The 21,165-nt window shown below is 40.8% G+C and overlaps 1 protein-coding gene across 1 annotated transcript in view; it reads right to left on the reverse strand.

The window, feature by feature from the left end:
* Positions 1–9,285: 9,285 nt before the first annotated feature.
* Positions 9,286–21,165, reverse strand: part of LOC118279331 (cell adhesion molecule Dscam2) — a 30,533-nt gene continuing 18,653 nt past the window's right edge. The window contains exons 20-31 of the mRNA XM_050698223.1: positions 20,844–20,973; positions 20,131–20,309; positions 19,356–19,535; positions 15,413–15,604; positions 14,745–14,942; positions 14,167–14,327; positions 13,503–13,680; positions 12,964–13,081; positions 12,008–12,162; positions 11,485–11,610; positions 10,625–10,705; positions 9,286–9,879 (exon numbers count right to left, since the gene is read on the reverse strand). Of these exons, the coding sequence (XP_050554180.1) occupies positions 9,851–9,879; positions 10,625–10,705; positions 11,485–11,610; positions 12,008–12,162; positions 12,964–13,081; positions 13,503–13,680; positions 14,167–14,327; positions 14,745–14,942; positions 15,413–15,604; positions 19,356–19,535; positions 20,131–20,309; positions 20,844–20,973 (1,727 nt within the window). The 3' untranslated portion in view covers positions 9,286–9,850. The remainder of the gene's footprint in view (positions 9,880–10,624; positions 10,706–11,484; positions 11,611–12,007; positions 12,163–12,963; positions 13,082–13,502; positions 13,681–14,166; positions 14,328–14,744; positions 14,943–15,412; positions 15,605–19,355; positions 19,536–20,130; positions 20,310–20,843; positions 20,974–21,165) is intronic.

A 21,165-nucleotide genomic window follows, 5' to 3' on the forward strand; every position in this document is an offset into this window, starting at 1 on the left:
AATGCTGCCGATACAGTGGACGCCGTCCATCCGTTTGATGCTATCGGTCCGATACGTGCGATGCGTACGATGTGGACTTGTGGACTTGTGGACGCTTACCATTAGAGTTGTATCTGTACTAATTGGTTTTTTATAATTAATGTTCTGGTATTTTTTGTTTTTAAAAAGAAATATAAAATACTGAGCTTAGGTTGAATCAAAACATACATTTTAATTGACATCTCTGAATAAAACTTTATGAAATAGACTCTTTGATTGTTGATATCTTCTACTGAATTTGTCTTGGTTTCAATACAGAAAGGAGTATTGCTTACCCATAATTTAATTCTATGCATTGATCTTTTATTGTTCACATGACAGTAAAATTGATTTAGGTTAGAATGATGAAATGTCAAAGCAAAGCCGTCTTGATTTTATATGTTGTTATCAACGACTAATTTTGATCTTACCGTAGTTTTGTATATCTTCGACTTTTTTATGTTGATTTATCATAATCCATCTTTACAGTGTGATCAAAGTCTTCATCTTATTTTAATCCTAAATTAATGGTAATTTGCTGGACATGGTTTTGTTTCTTTTTAGATCAAACAGCTGTCTGACATTTCAACTTATCGTTTTTCTATTTACACATCTGCATTTCTTTCTAAATTACCCCAAAAATTGAAAATATCATCAGTCGGTTTCTCTCCAGTGTCGAACACAGGATATTTTTTTTTTTTAAGGGACAAGCCCGCCACAACCTCCCACACCGCTGCAACTCCTGTAAGCCAGGATCTACAGTAGATACAACCATGAAAACACCGGAACATTGAAGTCCGGCGCGTCCCAGGGACATGAATGACTGTCTTGGATCCCGCAACGAAATAAATCAGAAGATATTATTAGAGGAGAAGAAAAGAAAACGATAGTTTCCACTTCCCTCGGTGAATTTAATGCAGGAGACAGAATGACTTAAGCCTTAAGGCACAAAGAGACTCCACAACTGGGAGAAGCCCAGTCGCCAAGCACCACGGAAATTTGACTTAAAACTAAGTGGGTCCTATGTGTGAGCTGTTATACTTGCTTCCAATAATAGGTATGGCAAAAACGCCTAAACGCACGGAAATTCGTTCTAGACTCCACAAAGTCCGTATAATAGACTACACCTGATGAAACAATTAAATTATCTAACATAGTGTTACGCTCAGATTGCCAGAGACCACACTCCCAGAGTATGTGATGGGCGGATTGCTCATGTTGCAACTCCGCTGTCGAACATTGGCACCATGGTGAATCAACGAGTTTAAATGAGAACAATTTGCTTTTAAAGTTGCCATGGCCAGTAAGAAACTGGGCAACACAGTGATCCACCTCCAACCATGTCCTCTCCAGTCGCTCATGCACGGATGGAAAGAACTGGTAAAGGTGACGGCCCTTGGTGGAAGATTCCCATCTGCACAGCCATTCAATTAGAAGCTCATCCCAGACGTCCGTTAATGGCTTAAGCCGTCTAGCAATTTTGTTTCGATCACTTTGTGCTAGAAAGTTTGCGGAAAAGTTAGGTCTCGCATTGTAATACATAGCAGCACGTCGCTGCACCTCAAGATCGACTGGAAGTAGTCCCGCGAGCACAGGTAGGGCCTCTGTGCTAACCGTCCTATAAGCCTTACACAGAAAGATCAAGGCTAGGCGCTGACCTTGAAGAAGCTTCCGCCGTACCGCGCCTATTGTGGCCCTATCAGCCCATACTGGTGCCCCGTAGCACACGCATCCCAGGTAGGTTGCTCCATATATGGTTTTGAGCGTAAGAAAAGAGAGACCCCAGGTAGCCTTCGAAATTCGCGTGAGTGCATAGAAATTATTTTTGGCTTTCTCACTAATAGCCTTAATATGTTCAATAAAAGAAAAGGTTTTTTCTAAGACTAGACCGAGATAGCAAACCGACTCCTTTCATTTTACGGGAACGTTTTTGAATTTAATGGACGGCCATGATTTCAAGTTTCCTTTAAGCAATAGCTGGTAAGTTTTATGTGGTGCAAAAGTTAATCGATTACGTTCACCCCAACGCGAGATCTCACCGAGGCAGTCTTTAGCTAGATTCTCCAGTCCGGCGCGGGTATTTGACTGTATTAACAAAAGGCCATCATCCGCATATCCAGTCAATGTACAACCAGAAGGAAGGGGGATCGCGAGCAAATCATCAAACCCTAGATTCCATAGATACGGGCCAATAACCGAGCCCTGAGGACATCCCATTGACAATGACTTCGACCGCGAATAATGACCAAGTTTCAGTTTTACAGAACCGTGAAGAAAATACGTGTATATTAGTTTGTATATGTTACTGAAACAGCCACGCCCTTTAAGTTTTAGGACTAACATTGGCCACCACGCGTTATCAAAGGCACCGGAAATGTCTAGAAAAATACCTACTACATATTTGTGCTCAGATGAATTCACCGTGGTTCGGACAGAGAGAGCCGCGTCAACAGTAGATTTACCTACAGTGAAGCCAAATTGATTATTGTGAAATTTCGGTCCACCGGGCATTAAACGAGGAACGATAAGCCGCTCAAGGAGTTTTCCTAATGATGGTAAAAGCGTAATAGGCCGGTATGACTTAGGGTCATCGGGTGGCTTATTTCCATTCTTAGGTATTATGCGAATGAATCCACGTCGCCATATACGAGGAAAGACGCCCTCCGCTATACAACGATTAAACACGGTCAGGATCGCATCAGCCGCAGATTTACACGCTTCTATTATCATTTTATTTGAAACCTTATCCTCACCAGACGATTTATTCAGAGGCAAGGTTTTAACAACAGTTAAGAGCTCGTTGATGGAAGGAAGATCAGACACCGGTGAATCGGGCGGTATAGCTGCCCACGACCTAATCTGCTGATGATAATCATTGTCTGTCTCGGATACATCGTCCGGGATGAGTTCATCGAGTAGAACTTCCGTTGTCTTCTCAATACCAATGGTGTGAACATTGTTGACTTTTATGTTCTGTACGAATGCCAGATCGACGGATCTGTTGGCTTTGAACTCATGGTACAGAGGCGACCAAGGACCCTCGCTATCCAGTCTCTGCACTACTCTCCGCAACAGGTTACCGAACACAGGATAGTCTAAATCGATAATAATAGACCGCGTCTAGGCAAACATAGTCGCACTTGCGACCACTCGAGTAATGAGGCAGTCTTTAAAAATATCCATTTGTAATATCATATTTTCGTCATCATTATTATCATCACTAGCCCTACACCGTCCACTATTAAACACAGGGCTCTCAAAATTAATAACAAACCACCCAAAATTCCAAATACCAAACTCCGACAATCTTCCACTACTATAACATAAATATAAATCTTGTTGCGCCTGTGTGTACGTCGAACAAGACAAACTCAAACAAGCAATTAAACTCTAGCCACTGTAGATTAATTATTTGTTTGGCCGACAAACTGTGCTGGATTGTTGCGGTGTACCAAGGTATGAGTTGGAACTGTTCGGGTAAGGAACTTGTTCAAATCGAGTTTCGTTCGAGCTTGCAAATGGTTGTGGGATGGTAGTAAAATGTAATAGTGTTGAAGTTTGAAATTACTATTTTGGGTGCGTGCTGCTAATGTTTTGGTTTTTGGGTTTTTGAAGTTTGTTTGAGATAATAATTATAGTTGTTTTAGCCTAAATAGTCTACCACTTAATCTAAGTGAGATAAAATACAAAAGTCTGGCGTAGATCATAGTCTAAGGTTGCTTTTAAACCAGAGATGTTCTGTGTAGTTTTGCTACGAAGATGTACCTAATAGCTAAGGTGTGAATCTATGTGACCGTTTACACTGATACTAAGCTATGTAGCTGTGCGAGGAAGATGTGCAGCTCGTGTATGCGATGTATCGATAGTAGGGAAGCCATCCATAGCGCGCATCTTTTCATATAAAAAACAAAGCTTAGCTGAGTCTGCTCTGTTAAGCTATGTGTACCATAGAGAAAAGTTCTACTAGTTTCGAGTCACAGAGAGACTTTTCATCATGAGCAGCGTGCGTACCTGTCTACTGGAGTAAGTTGCGCGATGTCGCCGCGACTGCTCGCTGCTCATGATGAAGACTCGCTCTTCATAGCTAATTCTGTATAAGAGTATTGTATTAAACGTGCCGTAATGTGCACCTCTGCCTACCCCTTCGGAAATAAAAGGCGTGACGTTGCATTTACATTTCATTGTATTAAAAATAGTTGTGGTCTTGCTTGATGGCATTTCATTTTATACTTTGTTGCAATGGAATCTTGGATTGACTGAATAAAGACGAATTGAAAGTTGTAGTAATGAAGATTTTATAGCTTCACAGCGAAACCTTTTGTGTCTCTGGATTAACGCTGGTGTACTGTACAATGTACTGACATTGTTTTTTGACGGAGTTTGGAAACTTATTATTTTAAGTCTTTGACTGCCAATAGAAAACTGTTGAAGGCAAATCCTCCGCTAACGTCGGTCACCGGTGACCACCACGGCGTACAATGTGTTAAAACATTCTTTAACAGTCAAAAACATAACACGATTCAAGAAAACCTTTTAATTTATTCTTACCATCAGCCAGACGTTTACTTCTGGTCTAGCCTCCTAGATAAGGCGTTGCCGTAATTCTTATTCTTGCCAGATAACTTGGGCACCGCAGTAATTGCTCCGAAAATTAAAAGATGTGTTACTGCCGACTTTAAGCATCTGTACCCTGAGTACGAGTTTGCTTTACGTTTAAAGTAATCGGAACGAGATTGCGTTGGCCGGCTCGAATAAACCAACCAATCAGAGCGCCGAACGCGCTCTCGTTTCGATTACTTTAAACGTAAACTCGTACTAAGGGTACTGTTTGGTGTTACGTACACATAAAAATTATTAAATCCACCACTTTTTCTTAATTTTTTTTTGGTATTCTTGTTACATGAACACTCTTATGCAATAAATCAAATATCAAAAAATCTAAAACTGAAAAAAAAATCTCACACATTATTATAAAAATTTCGAAGTAATCATAAAACCTTACAAGTCACCACATAATTTCGAGTTATGAACACCGTTAGTAGTATCCCAAACAATTTCAAGCTCCCAACTTTATATTATCGAAGTTCCCAAGTTGTCGCGGTCCAACGAAAGTGTTCGCTAGTTATGTGCACAACAATCAGTTCGTTTGCACAATTATTTAGCACAGAATTATATTGTTAGTTCTGGGTAAATATTTAGGATGAGAAACTCGCCGATAAATGTAATTGCTTATTGGAATTATATTGGCGAGTCAGCTTTTCGCTAATGGCTTTTAGGGCTATTGCAATAAAATTGATTTTCCTGTGTTTGATTTTAGATTCGTCGTTTGGATTAAATCTGTCGTTTATAGCTGGCTGAATTGGAAGACTTTGAGGAAGGTCTAGGCTGAGCTGTTGATGTTTTGGGGCTGATATGATAATGATGATGAACAAAATATAAACGACTTATGTTTGGTTTCAACTTGCATTTAAACGTTTTTCCCGAAATTGAATTACCTCATAAGACTGAATTACTTATTAAGGTAAGCGTCCACAAGCCCGCATCGTACGCATTCCGTATGACGTCATCAGTACGCATCGCATGTAGGCATTGCTGATGATGTGGTGCGTACGATGCGGATTAGTGAACTCAGTTGTATGAGATTCTATACAAGACAAACTAGCATCCGTTGCGTGCGATGCGTACGATGTTAGTCTGTGGACGCATACCTTTAGAATGACGGCATGTACATCATAATTTCGCTTTAAGTATAGGAAGAATGAGATCTAACATAAAATGGAGTCAAAACTTGTGGCAATAGATCGCTAATACAATAAAAGAACACATAAAATAACTGTCAAAATCGTGAAATATGGAACACTGCCAATACTTTTGACCAATAAAATATATAAGTTTTTAAACTGACATGGTCACTAACACTATTATTAGAACTTACGACGGGTTATTTACCATGTTTATAGAAACTCATCGAAGTGAATAAACATTGTAAATATCCCGTCATAAGTTCTAATGACAATAAAATATAACAAAGGAAGTAAAATAAAATTCGTTAATGACATTTTAAATCAGTTAATATTTTTTTTATTTCAATTCGTTGGTCGAGTGGTCGCAAGTGCGACTGCCGGACAAGGTCTCGGGTTCGATTAAATCGAACCCGAGACCCCTTGTCTCAAAAGCCCAGTAATACTTTCCCTTTTGGGCAAAGTATTACTGGGCTTTTTCGGTTTTTCGAAAATTTGTCAGTACAATTTGGCAATAGGCTCACCCCCTATATGGGATTTATAACACAAATGGTACATTGTATAGCGGCATCACATGTCGTAATGAGCACCTCTGCCTATCCCTTCAGGGATAAAAGGCGTGACGTTGCTTTATTTCAATGGGAATACTTTTTATTTACCGACTTTGTATCTCAAGTCACTGACCTGACCAACTTTCTTTGAAACAGTTTCCTAACCATTTTCGAAACTTCAATTAAAAGGTTACTTAGTTGACTTAAGTCCTTCTAATTCTCGACTGGACACACCAACCGTTAAATTGGATGGCCCCGGCTCGTTTAAATCGATGACCTAATTTATAATGGTGGTAAGGTACGTTTTTTTTTTTCACCTGTACAAATAGTGGACTGGAGATGGAATCTATCAAGAGAGAGATTTTATCTGGTGACTTTTTAAGTGTGGGAGAGCCATGCTTCGGCACGAATGGGACGGCTTGACCGGAGTGATACCACGACCTCACAGAAAACCGACGTGAAACAATGTTTGCGTTGTGTGAGTGAGGTTACCGGAGGCCCAATAGCCCCCTTTCCAATTCCCGATTCCCCAACAACCCTTAAATACGTAACCTCCAAAACGACGGCAATTCACTTATAACATCTCTAGTCTCTATGGGCGGCGGCGATTGCTTACCATCAACTGATCCATTTGATCAGAAACCGAAATATTTGACTGCAGTAGACATCTTGTTACATTCCTTTAGTAAAAACCGTAAGCCAAACTCTCTATTTCAGTGACAACCTAGTTGGAACAAAATTAGGAGTGAGAAAAATGCTAATGAAATAATGCTTTTGGTAAAACATCTAAACCATCTGGAAGAAGGAATTATTCTAGCACTAATAAAAAACAGTAAGTCTGTCTGAGTAAAGACTCACTGAAGAGTAAAATGTAGGTATTTATAGTACACGCAAGTCTTTAACTTGACTTTAAAAGTCTCTACCAACACATTCCACATTCTCTCAGTCAATCAAGATCAAACACCTTCGGAAACTTCCATCCCTCCCGAGAGTTTTCCGGCAATTTCACGTCTCACTGCACATCCAAAGTAAATCGCTGTTCCAAACGATTTTATATGAAAACTTTTACCTTAAGGTAAGCGTCTACAGGCCCGCATCGTACGCATCGCACGCAACGGATTTTAGTTTGTCCGCATCGTACGCATCGGACGTATCGCACGCAATGGATTCTAGTTTGTATATTATAGAAACTAGTATGTATGTATATAGAAACTCATACAACTGCGTCCACAGACCGACATCGTACGCATCGCACGCAACGGATTTTATTTTGTCTGGTATAGAAATTCATACAACTGCGTCCACTGATCCGCATCGTACGGACCGCTCATCAGCAATGCCTATATGCAATATGTACCGATGACGTCATACGAAATGCCGATGATGAAAATCCGAGAGAAAGCGGGATCGGCAATTCGATTGCTAATACTCACGTCGGCAATCCAAACGCTGCCGATACATTGGACGCAGTCTGAAAATTTAATCCGTTTGATGCGATCCGTCCGTTGCGTACGATGCAATGTGTGCGGGGGAATTGCACAACTTGATTCCCCCTAGTCCTTTCCATCATCGAACCACAAGACAATCGGTGAAGCGCCACCGCTTCATGGTGGATATCCCACCCACTCGCACGAAGCGCTTCGCTTCAAGCTTCCTTATGCGAACTGCTAAGGAGTGGAATTCTTTGCCTATGTCTGTGTTTCCTGATGGGTATAACCTGGGTGTCTTCAAAGCCCGAGTGAATAGGTTGCTTATGGGCAGACGTGCTCCATCGTAGGCCGCATCATCACTTACTATCAGGCGAGATAGCGGCCAAACGTAAAAAAATGCGGGCCTGTGAACGCTTACCTTAAGGCTACGTTAAAAGTTTTGTATTTTGTTATAATAGAGTCTAGATCAACTTCTGTGTTGTTTTCTATGGAGAAATTCACTTTCTTTGCTTCAGAATACGGTTCATTGGTTTAATGTGCTTTGAGTTTTGATTTCGTGTTTATGTTTCCCAATTTCTATTTCAAAGGTCAAGATATTGTTGTTTCTAAGTTTTTGTTTGTGATGTTTTGTGTTGGTTTTGAGAACTATTCGTTTGATTTTTTTATTATTGTAGGTTGTCTTAGTGATTTGCCTTGTGAATGAAATCTTGGATTAAATGTCAGATGTGTGCTTGTGTTTTAGCTTATTTTGTAATACTATGGTAATTGGGCGAGTACGAGCGGTGGGCAAAACTCACTACTGAGTGGAGCCCACCCAACGTCAATGGACGCCGCGCTAGGCCTAGAAGGAGATGGCGGGATGAAAAGGATTGGCCACAGAAAGCCGTACAAAAAGACGAATAGATAGTAATACTTCGTCCGACCCGGGAATCGAACCCAAAATTCCTTGCCACCACTCGACCAACGAGGTGGTTTCACCATTATTTGATTATTATGGACTATTTTGTTCACCCGTGCGGAGACGGACCGCTACTAATGAATAAGTCTGTCAAATCTGGGTAATATTAAAACTTTAACAACAGAGAAAATGTTGGTTAAATAAAACAATGTATAGTATTCTAACATTTAATACTTTCGAAATTTTATTTCTATAGTAAATCGAGGATTTACATAATTATTATTATTATATTAAAAAATAAACATTAAATAATCAGTCTTTTTGAAGATAATTAAGTTTCAATTTTTATTCTTTTTTTTACGATTTTTTTCTACTACATGTCATTATTTTTGGTTTTTGAAATTAGACAAAAATATGAAAACAAACATGGCAGTATTATTTTATTTTAAATATTCTGGTAAATTATATTTTTGAGAAAAGTTCTAGGTATTTTTTTTTTATAAAAATGGTTGAGAAAATGTCTATTATTTTTTAATGAATTTTATTTTACATAAAAACTATTATAGTAGTTATACAATAATAAAAAACATTCCTAGTTTATATATTTTTTTAAACATTATGTTTTATAAAAAACTTACACAGTAAAAACTCAACATTTTCATAAAATGGATTTTAAAACAAAAATTTAAAACTTTTTAAATAGTTACAATACGGTAGAGTGAGATCAAAAACGTTGACTAGATTTAATTATTTATATAACAAATCTATTTTTATAATTATTATATTTTATTGACTGTTATAGTTGAAGTTAGTAGCAGTTTGTAAAAAACGCAACAATTCAAAATATATACAATCACATAAAAAATAAAAAAAATATTCGCTAACAGAATTTATGACAATTATTTAAACTCTTTTCCAGTCATGATTGACTTAATCAAACTCAATTATGCAATTGAATACTCAATCAACACTCAATTATGCAATTGATTGCATAACGTAATAATTTAAAATCTAATAACCGTCATTAATTTACAAACTGCTACTTAACTCATACAAATCGTTATTAATTTCCATATACTACTATTTCAAAGTGATATAAATAAACATACAACCTTAGTTTATATGACACAGTAAGTTATTATGTTGATATGAACACAACCATTATAAAAATTGTCTACAACTCATTATCTACTATCCTGTTATTTTTTTCAGCTACCTGTGGTGTGGTACTCTGCAGGCTTCTGGAAAGAAAACATAATATTACCAATTATAATATTATAATTATATCGTCACGCCTTATCTTTATTCTCGAAGGGGTAGGCAGAAGTGCACATTATGGCACGTAATGACACTGTACAATGAAAACCAACTTTTCACAGGTTATGTTGTAAGTCCCATGTAATAGGTGGTGGATTCTGGAAATGTGCCCGGTATATGGCAATAGGGTGCCATATACGGGGAGATTTACAGACTCCGTGCTACTACTGAGAAATTTTCGACAATTCGAAAAAAGTCCACCAATACTTTGCCCTACCCGGGAATTGAACCCTTGCCCAGTAGTGGCACTTGAAACCGCTTGGTCAATGAGGCAGTCTATCACCAATTAGTAATGATATTAAAGTAAACTTATATTGTGTAAAAACAAACCTAAAATCTATTTCAGACTTTATATTTTGACTGAAAGTTCGGCAGGTACTTAGATGATATCATATTTCTTATAACTATAAGTAGTAACAAAGGCCAATGTCCGCTCGCTTCTGCCATCCATCGTCAGACTTGGGTTTTAAATTGTACCGTCCATACTACCGTACCGTACTACCCCCAGCGACCAACATGACTTAGTTCTTGCTTGCGCCGGTAGATGGCACTTACACACATTTTGGTAATTTCTCCTAAACTGAGATTTTCGTTGTTTAAAACAGTTTTTTTTTTTAAGTTCATATTGTTATTGCTTAAAATATAACATAATAACAATGCAATTCTTACTTCTTGGTACACTTTTCAATGTAGTTGTCCGCGATACGCAGTCACTCTCTTCAGACTCGGATCGCATTTGAAAACTTGTTTCTGGAAAATTTAAATGTTACATGTTACACATACTTAAATATTTGTATGACCACAAGCGTGAGTGTTATTGAATATAAATATAAAGAGTTCTGAAACGATCAAATAATTAGTTGATACAATACCACTTAGTATTTGACATGGGGCGAATGGGCGAATTCTCTGATTTATAAATCTCTCACTGGCTCCACAGATTGCTTTTAATATTGTCACATTAACCATAAGTGCAATGGCTGCCCTCTAATGACAAGCATCCAACAGTATTATCTTTGGCTCCAATGTTGGTAGAACTAACCTATCTGGCAAGGCTCGGATACCGGTTAAATTTTCAAACCGTTATTATGTACTTGTACGCAAAACCTTTACATTGGGTTTCGTTCGCGAAACCGGTTTTTTTAAACCGGTATTTGGAACAGTATTTTCATAAAGGTTTTTTCGGATTAACCGGTTTAGAGCAATAAAAACCGGTTATTACGACGCACATCAAAGAAACGCCGCGCGCTGTTCAGCTTATTTCAATAATAATATTTCAACGCGTGTACCGACATGCCCCTCGTCGAATAAACCGGTTAATTTAGGTTAAAATAAAGTTCTTTAATGTTCACGTTCTTAAGAAAAGTTCGGAGGAAAACCGATATAAACCGGTATTAACCGGTATTTTTTAAACCGGTTCCGAGCCTTGCTATCTGGTATCTGGCTTCTCATATTAGACAAGTGGTATTGGCACCAACATTTGGGCCAATATTTGAAACCGGTGTCAAGTTAAGATACTTTACACTTACCACTATCATATCTTGATTTGCTATTACCAGGTAGATGCACTCTATTTGGCACTTCTTGGTTGTCCACGTGACCAAACGTTCGGAAGCCTATTGCGAACTGCGCATATGGACTTATCTCATACAATTCTGAAAATTAAAAACAAAACTAAATAAGTTAAGTTCTATTTTTCTTAAATGGTTTCAAATGTGCCTTTAATTGCAGTTAATGAACAAGAAACAACGCTTACGTTGTGTTGCGTCGTTTGAGTGAGATTATTGGAGACCCAAATTGGAAATAGGATTGGGAATAAGATTGGGAATCCCCATTTCCTATCCCAATCCTTTCAATATCCGATTCCCCAACAACCCGTAAATTTCTAAAGGCCGGCAATGCTCTTGTAACGCTTCTGTTGTTTCGGGTGTCTATAGACGACGGCGATTGCTTACCCTCAGGTAATTTTTTTACGATAAAAGAACTCCAAATCTTGCTACAAGCAATTCACATCCAAAACACTATACATAGTTTTATTATAATAAAACTTACCATGTTTATTCTCAGCTGTGAGATGTACAGGTGTACTATAGACCCTATTGTTCATGTCACTAGGCACACTTTGCGGTGTATTCACAGTCATGTTACTGCGCTCTGACTTACATTCTGCTGTTAGAGAGTTTCTATATTCTGTTAGGTGCTGGTGACTGGAATAAAAAGATTACAAAATTGGTTATATTGGAATTATTCATATGATAAGCAAAAGAAGTTTGCTAGCATAGGGTAGATGACTAATTTTGGTTTTGCTGTCCGGCTTGTAGATTATTTTAAAAATATTAGACACGTAATTTTTTTTTCCTACAGAAACAAATACTTTCGAAGATATGTGATATTTAAGTGTGGGAGAGCCATGCTTCGGCACGAATGGGCCGGCTCAACCGGAGTGATACCACGGCCTCACAGAAAACCGACGTGAAACAACGCTTGCGTTGTGTTTTGTTGTGTGAGTGAGGTTACCGGAGGCCCAATTCCCCCCTTCCCAATCTTCCCCATCCCCGATTCCCGAACAACAACCATTAAATTTCTAACTCCCAAAAAGCCGGCAACGCACTTGTAACGCCTCTGGTGTTTCAAGTGTCCATGGGCGGCGGCGATTGCTTACCATCAGGTAATACGTCTGCTCGATTACCGGCTTGTTTCATACAAAAAAAAAAAATATATAATAATTGATTTGAAATATCGCGTGACGTCTCTTCTAGGTACTTTTTGTACGTTGAAATGACGGATTTGCTAATATTGCCAAACTTTAATACGTTTTATCCAAGTATTGTTATCTTATATGACGAAATAAAAAAATACATGTCTAATATTTTTCTAACTATTACCTAACTGAAGGACTCACTCATCATCCCTTTTGGGGTATTTAAAGTTTTCCTTATGAGAAAAGAGATATCTCGGCGTTGTTTTTATGTAAAATAGAAGAATATAATATATCCAATAAAACTTACTTATGCCTCTTCACGAGTATGTAAACGCAAGTCAGCGAACAAATCATGAGAAGTATAGAACTGCAAATGATGACCAGCATGTTCAGATCGAAGAAATCTGATGGTGGTCCCACTGATTCTGAAATAACAGACAATCAATTAATAAAAAGGAAGACCGCGGTGTGTTGTGACCTCGTCAATACATCATCTCTTTATATTTACTTTAGTATTCTACTATTTTCTGCGCGCGCCTTAAAGAGCCAACAGACAAATGGGGTTCAGCAGGGCTGATGCTGACCCGGAGCTGCGGATTGCCTAACGGTTACCGGGGCTCCGGCTCGAAGAGTAGGATTAAAAACGCAATGGTGTTTATTCAGTGAGAGAGAATCAATAAGAGTCTAACACTCCTTTTCGCCTCGCCCAAGGTAGGAGAAGCCATTGGATACTTTTCCCTCTTAAAAAAAAGTGTGGTAGAAAGAAATCCGTAATCATGTGTGATATTTAGTAATAGACATTAACACCCTTAAAAAACAAAACAGTCTACTATTTATACATCTTACCTCCTTGCACAGTAGTGGTAGCATAGCTATACATAGATGTGGAGATACCAGCAGCATTCTCAGCAGTGACCCTGACATGGTACCACTGAGCTGGTACCAGCTCTGCTAGTACAAATGAATTGGGCTGAGCGAGGATTGAAGATGGTACGTAGTGGCTCCATGCCTGGTCTATTGAAGGCTGGAAAGAGAAATAAAGCATGTTAATGATATGGCTCTTATGATACTTTTATAATGCGCCATGGAAGATATACCTCTGCAATAGGAGACCGCTTTATACAGGCTGACTTGTAATACGACGTATTCTTCTCGGAAGGTTTTTGAAACTAGCCACTTTTGGATCAGACACCTCAGGTTTAATTTTGTAGGAAATAAATTGTTTTATCACCTCCCGAGAGGAAAACGTCGAATTACAAGTCACCTCTACATAGATGATGTCTCTTACGGTTAGCAGTAAAGAGTCAGATGTGTGTTTTTGACTGAATCTGATTTATGATGATGATATGTAGAAAACTTATCTATTGCAAATTTACTGCTTAGAGTACAATATAACATCAATACTTAAAGCAGAAATCAGTTCCGGTCCTTTGAAAACACTTGTGCCTTATTACAATGTACTAACATAATTAGTAAAATGGGTACTGAGTAGTATTGCTAAGATACCTACCAGTCTATTTTCAGCCTTCCTCCACGTCTTGCTACCATACTCCTTGTATTCCACGTCAAACCTGGTGATCTCACACCCGTTGTCATCCCACCCACTCAGCTGTATGTAGATGTGGGTGGCGTTACTCCAGAACCACTCAGTACTGGTTGGTGATATTGGTACTGGAAAAAATGGAGAATACTTTGAATTTAAATCGACAACATTTGTATTTGTTACGGAGTTTCACGTCATCAGACGTCACGGCAAATCCAGAAGGAGATGGCGAACTTGACACCTAAACGATAAGGATTGGCCGCAGAAAGTTCTGCACAGAGAGGAGTGGAAGAAGGGTAGGGAGACAATTGCCGTGCGATGGGACGATCACGGTTAAAAATAAAATAACGGAGTTTAACTTACTGGAAGTAGTGATCACACTATGTAAATACGGTTACCGGCGGTACGATCATCTGATTGTGTTCCTATTCTTCTTGTGTAGCGGGTATCCATGGGCTGCGCAGATTACTTATCATCAGATGATCCTTTAGTTATTGACCTATAGCAATTACCCAAAACTAAAATGAAATTAATTTACTACATACCTCCCCCCAAAGTAGTAGCATCCATATAAGTCGGCTGTGATGATCCCACACTATTAGCTGCAGTCATTCTCAAAGAGTATTTAGTGCCACATTTCAAACCCTGCAGGGTATACTCCTGAGTGCCTTGGAGAGAGGTTCCCTTGCTTGACCATGCGTCCTGCCAAGAACCATTCGCTTCCTTCCAAGTTAGATTGTAACCTGGAATGAGTAGGAAAAAGGATGTAATATTTATTGGTTAAAGAAAATAATTATATAAGTTTCTAAATGTAAGTTTGTTTCTTCTATTTTCCTCTGTTTTCTAGCTAAATTAGATGATTAACTATAGTCGATCGTTTTGAACGTGTAGCCAAAATTGGGAATCTTCTTGACTAGTTAGTATAATATTTCATATTTCAGTCTAATCAACACAAGCTACTAGCCGAAATTTGATGTAAGTTTGAAACTTCATGCTATGTATTCTAAGGACCTTATAGTTGAGAAACTAATAACACTGGTGTTGCAGGTGTCCAAGGGCAGCGCTGATCGCTTACCATCAGGTGACTCGTTTGCCACCAATTCCATAAAAAAAAACACTATGTGCAATATGTGCATACAACCTATGAGACTCAGAAGGGTTATTGACAATTATGAAGTCCACAATATGTTAGAAGCACACACGTCGCACTTACTTATTTTCTGCGACTTCCCACCAATCTTCCTTGGTAGCTCCCACTGCAGGTGTATCGCATTCTTATGTGACGTCACCCTTAAGCTCGGGGGCTCAGGAGTAGGCAGTACTAGCACCTCGTAAGACACTGAGTCAGAACCGTACAGGTTCTTCGCTAAGCAGGTGTAATTGCCGCTTAGAGATTGGTCAATATCTGGAAAAATATAACATATTTTTTATTGGATGTTAAGTTAAACTTTTTAATATTTGTGTATAACGAACTAGGTGTTGCAGTAAAATTTGGAGAGTGTGCGGGTGAACTGCACAACTTAATTCCCTCTAGTCCTTTCCATCATTGAACCACAAGACAATCGGCCAGGTGTCACCATTTCATGGTGGATATCCCACCAACTCGCACGAAGCGCTTCGCTTCAAGATTCCTTGTGCGAACTGGTAGGGAGTGAAATTCTTACCGGAGTCTGTGTTTTTTAATGGGTATAACCTGGGAGTCTTCAAAGCCTGCGTGAATAGGTTGTTTATGGGCAGACGTGCTATATCGTAGGCCGCATCATCACTTACCATCAGGTGAGAAAGTGGCCAAACGTCGACCCATTAAATGTAAAAAAAGGAGAAATATGAAACTGAAAGGCTTTAGAAAAAATATCTGTTCTTTACAATCTCAAGATGGCTACAGCTGGTCAACATATATTATGCCTTTCCCAGTAACTTTTTAATAACAACCATTACACATTAACAGCTATGTGCTGTAAATATCAGGTCCTGGTCTGGTGAACCTGGGATGGTGCGTGATGATGTTGTGTTTGTGGTACCACACGGTGCGCGGCGGCGGCGCGCCGTATAACAAGAAGAAGAACACTTACTATTAATGAGCAGGCTATCATCATGGTTCCTGGTGAACCTGGGATGGTGCGTGATGATGTTGTGTTTGTGGTACCACACGGTGCGCGGCGGCGGCGCGCCGTATAACAAGAAGAAGAACACTTACTATTAATGAGCAGGCTATCATCATGGTTCCTGGTGAACCTGGGATGGTGCGTGATGATGTTGTGTTTGTGGTACCACACGGTGCGCGGCGGCGGCGCGCCGTATAACAAGAAGAAGAACACTTACTATTAATGAGCAGGCTATCATCATGGTTCCTGGTGAACCTGGGATGGTGCGTGATGATGTTGTGTTTGTGGTACCACACGGTGCGCGGCGGCGGCGCGCCGTATAACAAGAAGAAGAACACTTACTATTAATGAGCAGGCTATCATCATGGTTCCTGGTGAACCTGGGATGGTGCGTGATGATGTTGTGTTTGTGGTACCACACGGTGCGCGGCGGCGGCGCGCCGTATAACAAGAAGAAGAACACTTACTATTAATGAGCAGGCTATCATCATGGTTCCTGGTGAACCTGGGATGGTGCGTGATGATGTTCGCATTCCGAGATTCTTACCTAATTTTGCCTTATTTGACTGGACTAGTATAACAAGAAGAAGAACACTTACTATTAATGAGCAGGTGTTTGTGGTACCACACGGTGCGCGGCGGCAGCGCGCCGTATAACAAGAAGAAGAACACTTACTATTAATGAGCAGGCTATCATCATGGTTCCTGGTGAACCTGGGATGGTGCGTGATGATGTTGTGTTTGTGGTACCACACGGTGCGCGGCGGCGGCGCGCCGTATAACAAGAAGAAGAACACTTACTATTAATGAGCAGGCTATCATCATGGTTCCTGGTGAACCTGGGATGGTGCGTGATGATGTTGTGTTTGTGGTACCACACGGTGCGCGGCGGCGGCGCGCCGTATAACAAGAAGAAGAACACTTACTATTAATGAGCAGGCTATCATCATGGTTCCTGGTGAACCTGGGATGGTGCGTGATGATGTTGTGTTTGTGGTACCACACGGTGCGCGGCGGCGGCGCGCCGTATAACAAGAAGAAGAACACTTACTATTAATGAGCAGGCTATCATCATGGTTCCTGGTGAACCTGGGATGGTGCGTGATGATGTTGTGTTTGTGGTACCACACGGTGCGCGGCGGCGGCGCGCCGTATAACAAGAAGAAGAACACTTACTATTAATGAGCAGGCTATCATCATGGTTCCTGGTGAACCTGGGATGGTGCGTGATGATGTTGTGTTTGTGGTACCACACGGTGCGCGGCGGCGGCGCGCCGTATAACAAGAAGAAGAACACTTACTATTAATGAGCAGGCTATCATCATGGTTCCTGGTGAACCTGGGATGGTGCGTGATGATGTTGTGTTTGTGGTACCACACGGTGCGCGGCGGCGGCGCGCCGTATAACAAGAAGAAGAACACTTACTATTAATGAGCAGGCTATCATCATGGTTCCTGGTGAACCTGGGATGGTGCGTGATGATGTTGTGTTTGTGGTACCACACGGTGCGCGGCGGCGGCGCGCCGTATAACAAGAAGAAGAACACTTACTATTAATGAGCAGGCTATCATCATGGTTCCTGGTGAACCTGGGATGGTGCGTGATGATGTTGTGTTTGTGGTACCACACGGTGCGCGGCGGCGGCGCGCCGTATAACAAGAAGAAGAACACTTACTATTAATGAGCAGGCTATCATCATGGTTCCTGGTGAACCTGGGATGGTGCGTGATGATGTTGTGTTTGTGGTACCACACGGTGCGCGGCGGCGGCGCGCCGTATAACAAGAAGAAGAACACTTACTATTAATGAGCAGGCTATCATCATGGTTCCTGGTGAACCTGGGATGGTGCGTGATGATGTTGTGTTTGTGGTACCACACGGTGCGCGGCGGCGGCGCGCCGTATAACAAGAAGAAGAACACTTACTATTAATGAGCAGGCTATCATCATGGTTCCTGGTGAACCTGGGATGGTGCGTGATGATGTTGTGTTTGTGGTACCACACGGTGCGCGGCGGCGGCGCGCCGTATAACAAGAAGAAGAACACTTACTATTAATGAGCAGGCTATCATCATGGTTCCTGGTGAACCTGGGATGGTGCGTGATGATGTTGTGTTTGTGGTACCACACGGTGCGCGGCGGCGGCGCGCCGTATAACAAGAAGAAGAACACTTACTATTAATGAGCAGGCTATCATCATGGTTCCTGGTGAACCTGGGATGGTGCGTGATGATGTTGTGTTTGTGGTACCACACGGTGCGCGGCGGCGGCGCGCCGTATAACAAGAAGAAGAACACTTACTATTAATGAGCAGGCTATCATCATGGTTCCTGGTGAACCTGGGATGGTGCGTGATGATGTTGTGTTTGTGGTACCACACGGTGCGCGGCGGCGGCGCGCCGTATAACAAGAAGAAGAACACTTACTATTAATGAGCAGGCTATCATCATGGTTCCTGGTGAACCTGGGATGGTGCGTGATGATGTTGTGTTTGTGGTACCACACGGTGCGCGGCGGCGGCGCGCCGTATAACAAGAAGAAGAACACTTACTATTAATGAGCAGGCTATCATCATGGTTCCTGGTGAACCTGGGATGGTGCGTGATGATGTTGTGTTTGTGGTACCACACGGTGCGCGGCGGCGGCGCGCCGTATAACAAGAAGAAGAACACTTACTATTAATGAGCAGGCTATCATCATGGTTCCTGGTGAACCTGGGATGGTGCGTGATGATGTTGTGTTTGTGGTACCACACGGTGCGCGGCGGCGGCGCGCCGTATAACAAGAAGAAGAACACTTACTATTAATGAGCAGGCTATCATCATGGTTCCTGGTGAACCTGGGATGGTGCGTGATGATGTTGTGTTTGTGGTACCACACGGTGCGCGGCGGCGGCGCGCCGTATAACAAGAAGAAGAACACTTACTATTAATGAGCAGGCTATCATCATGGTTCCTGGTGAACCTGGGATGGTGCGTGATGATGTTGTGTTTGTGGTACCACACGGTGCGCGGCGGCGGCGCGCCGTATAACAAGAAGAAGAACACTTACTATTAATGAGCAGGCTATCATCATGGTTCCTGGTGAACCTGGGATGGTGCGTGATGATGTTGTGTTTGTGGTACCACACGGTGCGCGGCGGCGGCGCGCCCACACACTGGCACACCAGCAGCAGGGAACTGCCCACTCCTACTGATACAGGACCCCCTAATGAGGCCACGCCGGCTACCACTGAAAGTTAAAATAATTAATTTCAGAAATTAAGAGATTACCTCGTTGTTCGAGTGGTAGCAAGTGCGACTGCCAGTCGAGCAAAGTATTATTGTTTTTTTTTTCCTTCTCAGTAGTAACAAGGAGTCTGGAATTACACCTACCCAGTATATGGCAATGAGCTCACCGCTTATTAAATGGGACTTATAACACAAATGGTGAAAAGTGGGTGTACATTGTACAGTGGCACATTATGGCAAAAGTACACCTCTGCTTACCCCTTCGGGGATAAAACGCGTGACAATAAGAAGAAGTTGAGAAATTATGTAGGTATGCATGAAGGAGAGTAAACGTCAACGTCGATGGATTTTATGATAGTCTCCTTTCTCCTAAAATAAGTCTTGCCACAAAATATAGAAATCAGTAGCACATATGAATGACAATAGCTTAACCTGTTTCAGTAAAGTAATAGAGTTTCTAGGGGATTAAACCCAAAAACATCAAGTCGTTCATGCTTTCCTTGAAATATATCTTCATCACTTTACTACAGAAACAAAACACTTTAAGGTTCACAATTCTATACACACAATTTTCAACCCCAAAATCAAGAACTAACCTTTAGAAGTTAAATCAATATGAACCCTATTGCTTGGGGTGCCTTCTCCAACAGCCGTATGTGCTCTGACAAATACTTCGTACTGCCTTCCTGTGGATAGACCTGATACTGGAAACGTGAGGTGTCGGAGATTTGTCTCTTGTGTGGATTCCACTCTGTAATTCTGCGGTGAGCTTGTGCTGAAAAAATAGATTATACTTCAAGCCTGATGCTAAAAATATACACAACATAATGATAATTGGATCATTATGTACTGACCATAAATAATTTACACATCATAATGATCCTCTGCGACAACATTTAAACTTTCTTATATCGTAGAATTTTGTACTGTGTAATAAAAGTCGCATGCAACAATGATGAATGCTGGTTGCTATGTAAGTAATTTTAAAAGGGCTAGTGGAAAACCTGTGGTTAGTATAAGTATAATGATAGTGACTAATATTTGATGATTAGCGTGAAACAACGCTTGCGTTTCTTCACAATATTCCCATACCCAATTCTCTAACAACCCTTAAATAATACCCTAACCTTACTCCCAGAAGGTCGGCAACGTACTTGTAACACGTCTGATATTTGGGCGTCCATGGACGGCGGCGATTGCTTACCATCGGGTATTCCATCTGCTCGTTTAGAGATTTTTCATCACGATATACACACACACACACATCATAATATATTATGAAAGAACCCAGAATATTATGTCTACATACCTGGATACTGGTTTAACATAAACGGTATAATGTGAGATGTCTCCATTTGCTTCCTCTGGCCTCTTCCAACTGACGAGGAGTGAGGTGGGCGACGATACCAAGACTTTAATAGCTGCTGGTGGACCGGGAACTGTGGACAGATTATAGTGGATTCTTTATTTTGTTATTAAGAACTACTAAATAAGTTTTTTTTTATGTTTAATGGCTCGACGTTTGGCCGCTATCTCGCCTGATGGTAAGTGATGATGCGGCCTACGATGGAGCACGTCTGCCCATAAACAACCTATTCACTCGGGCCTTGAAGACACCCAGGTTATACCCA

The sequence above is a fragment of the Spodoptera frugiperda genome, chromosome 14 (genome assembly GCF_023101765.2).
Source record: "Spodoptera frugiperda isolate SF20-4 chromosome 14, AGI-APGP_CSIRO_Sfru_2.0, whole genome shotgun sequence".
Taxonomy (NCBI): Eukaryota; Metazoa; Arthropoda; class Insecta; order Lepidoptera; family Noctuidae; genus Spodoptera; species Spodoptera frugiperda.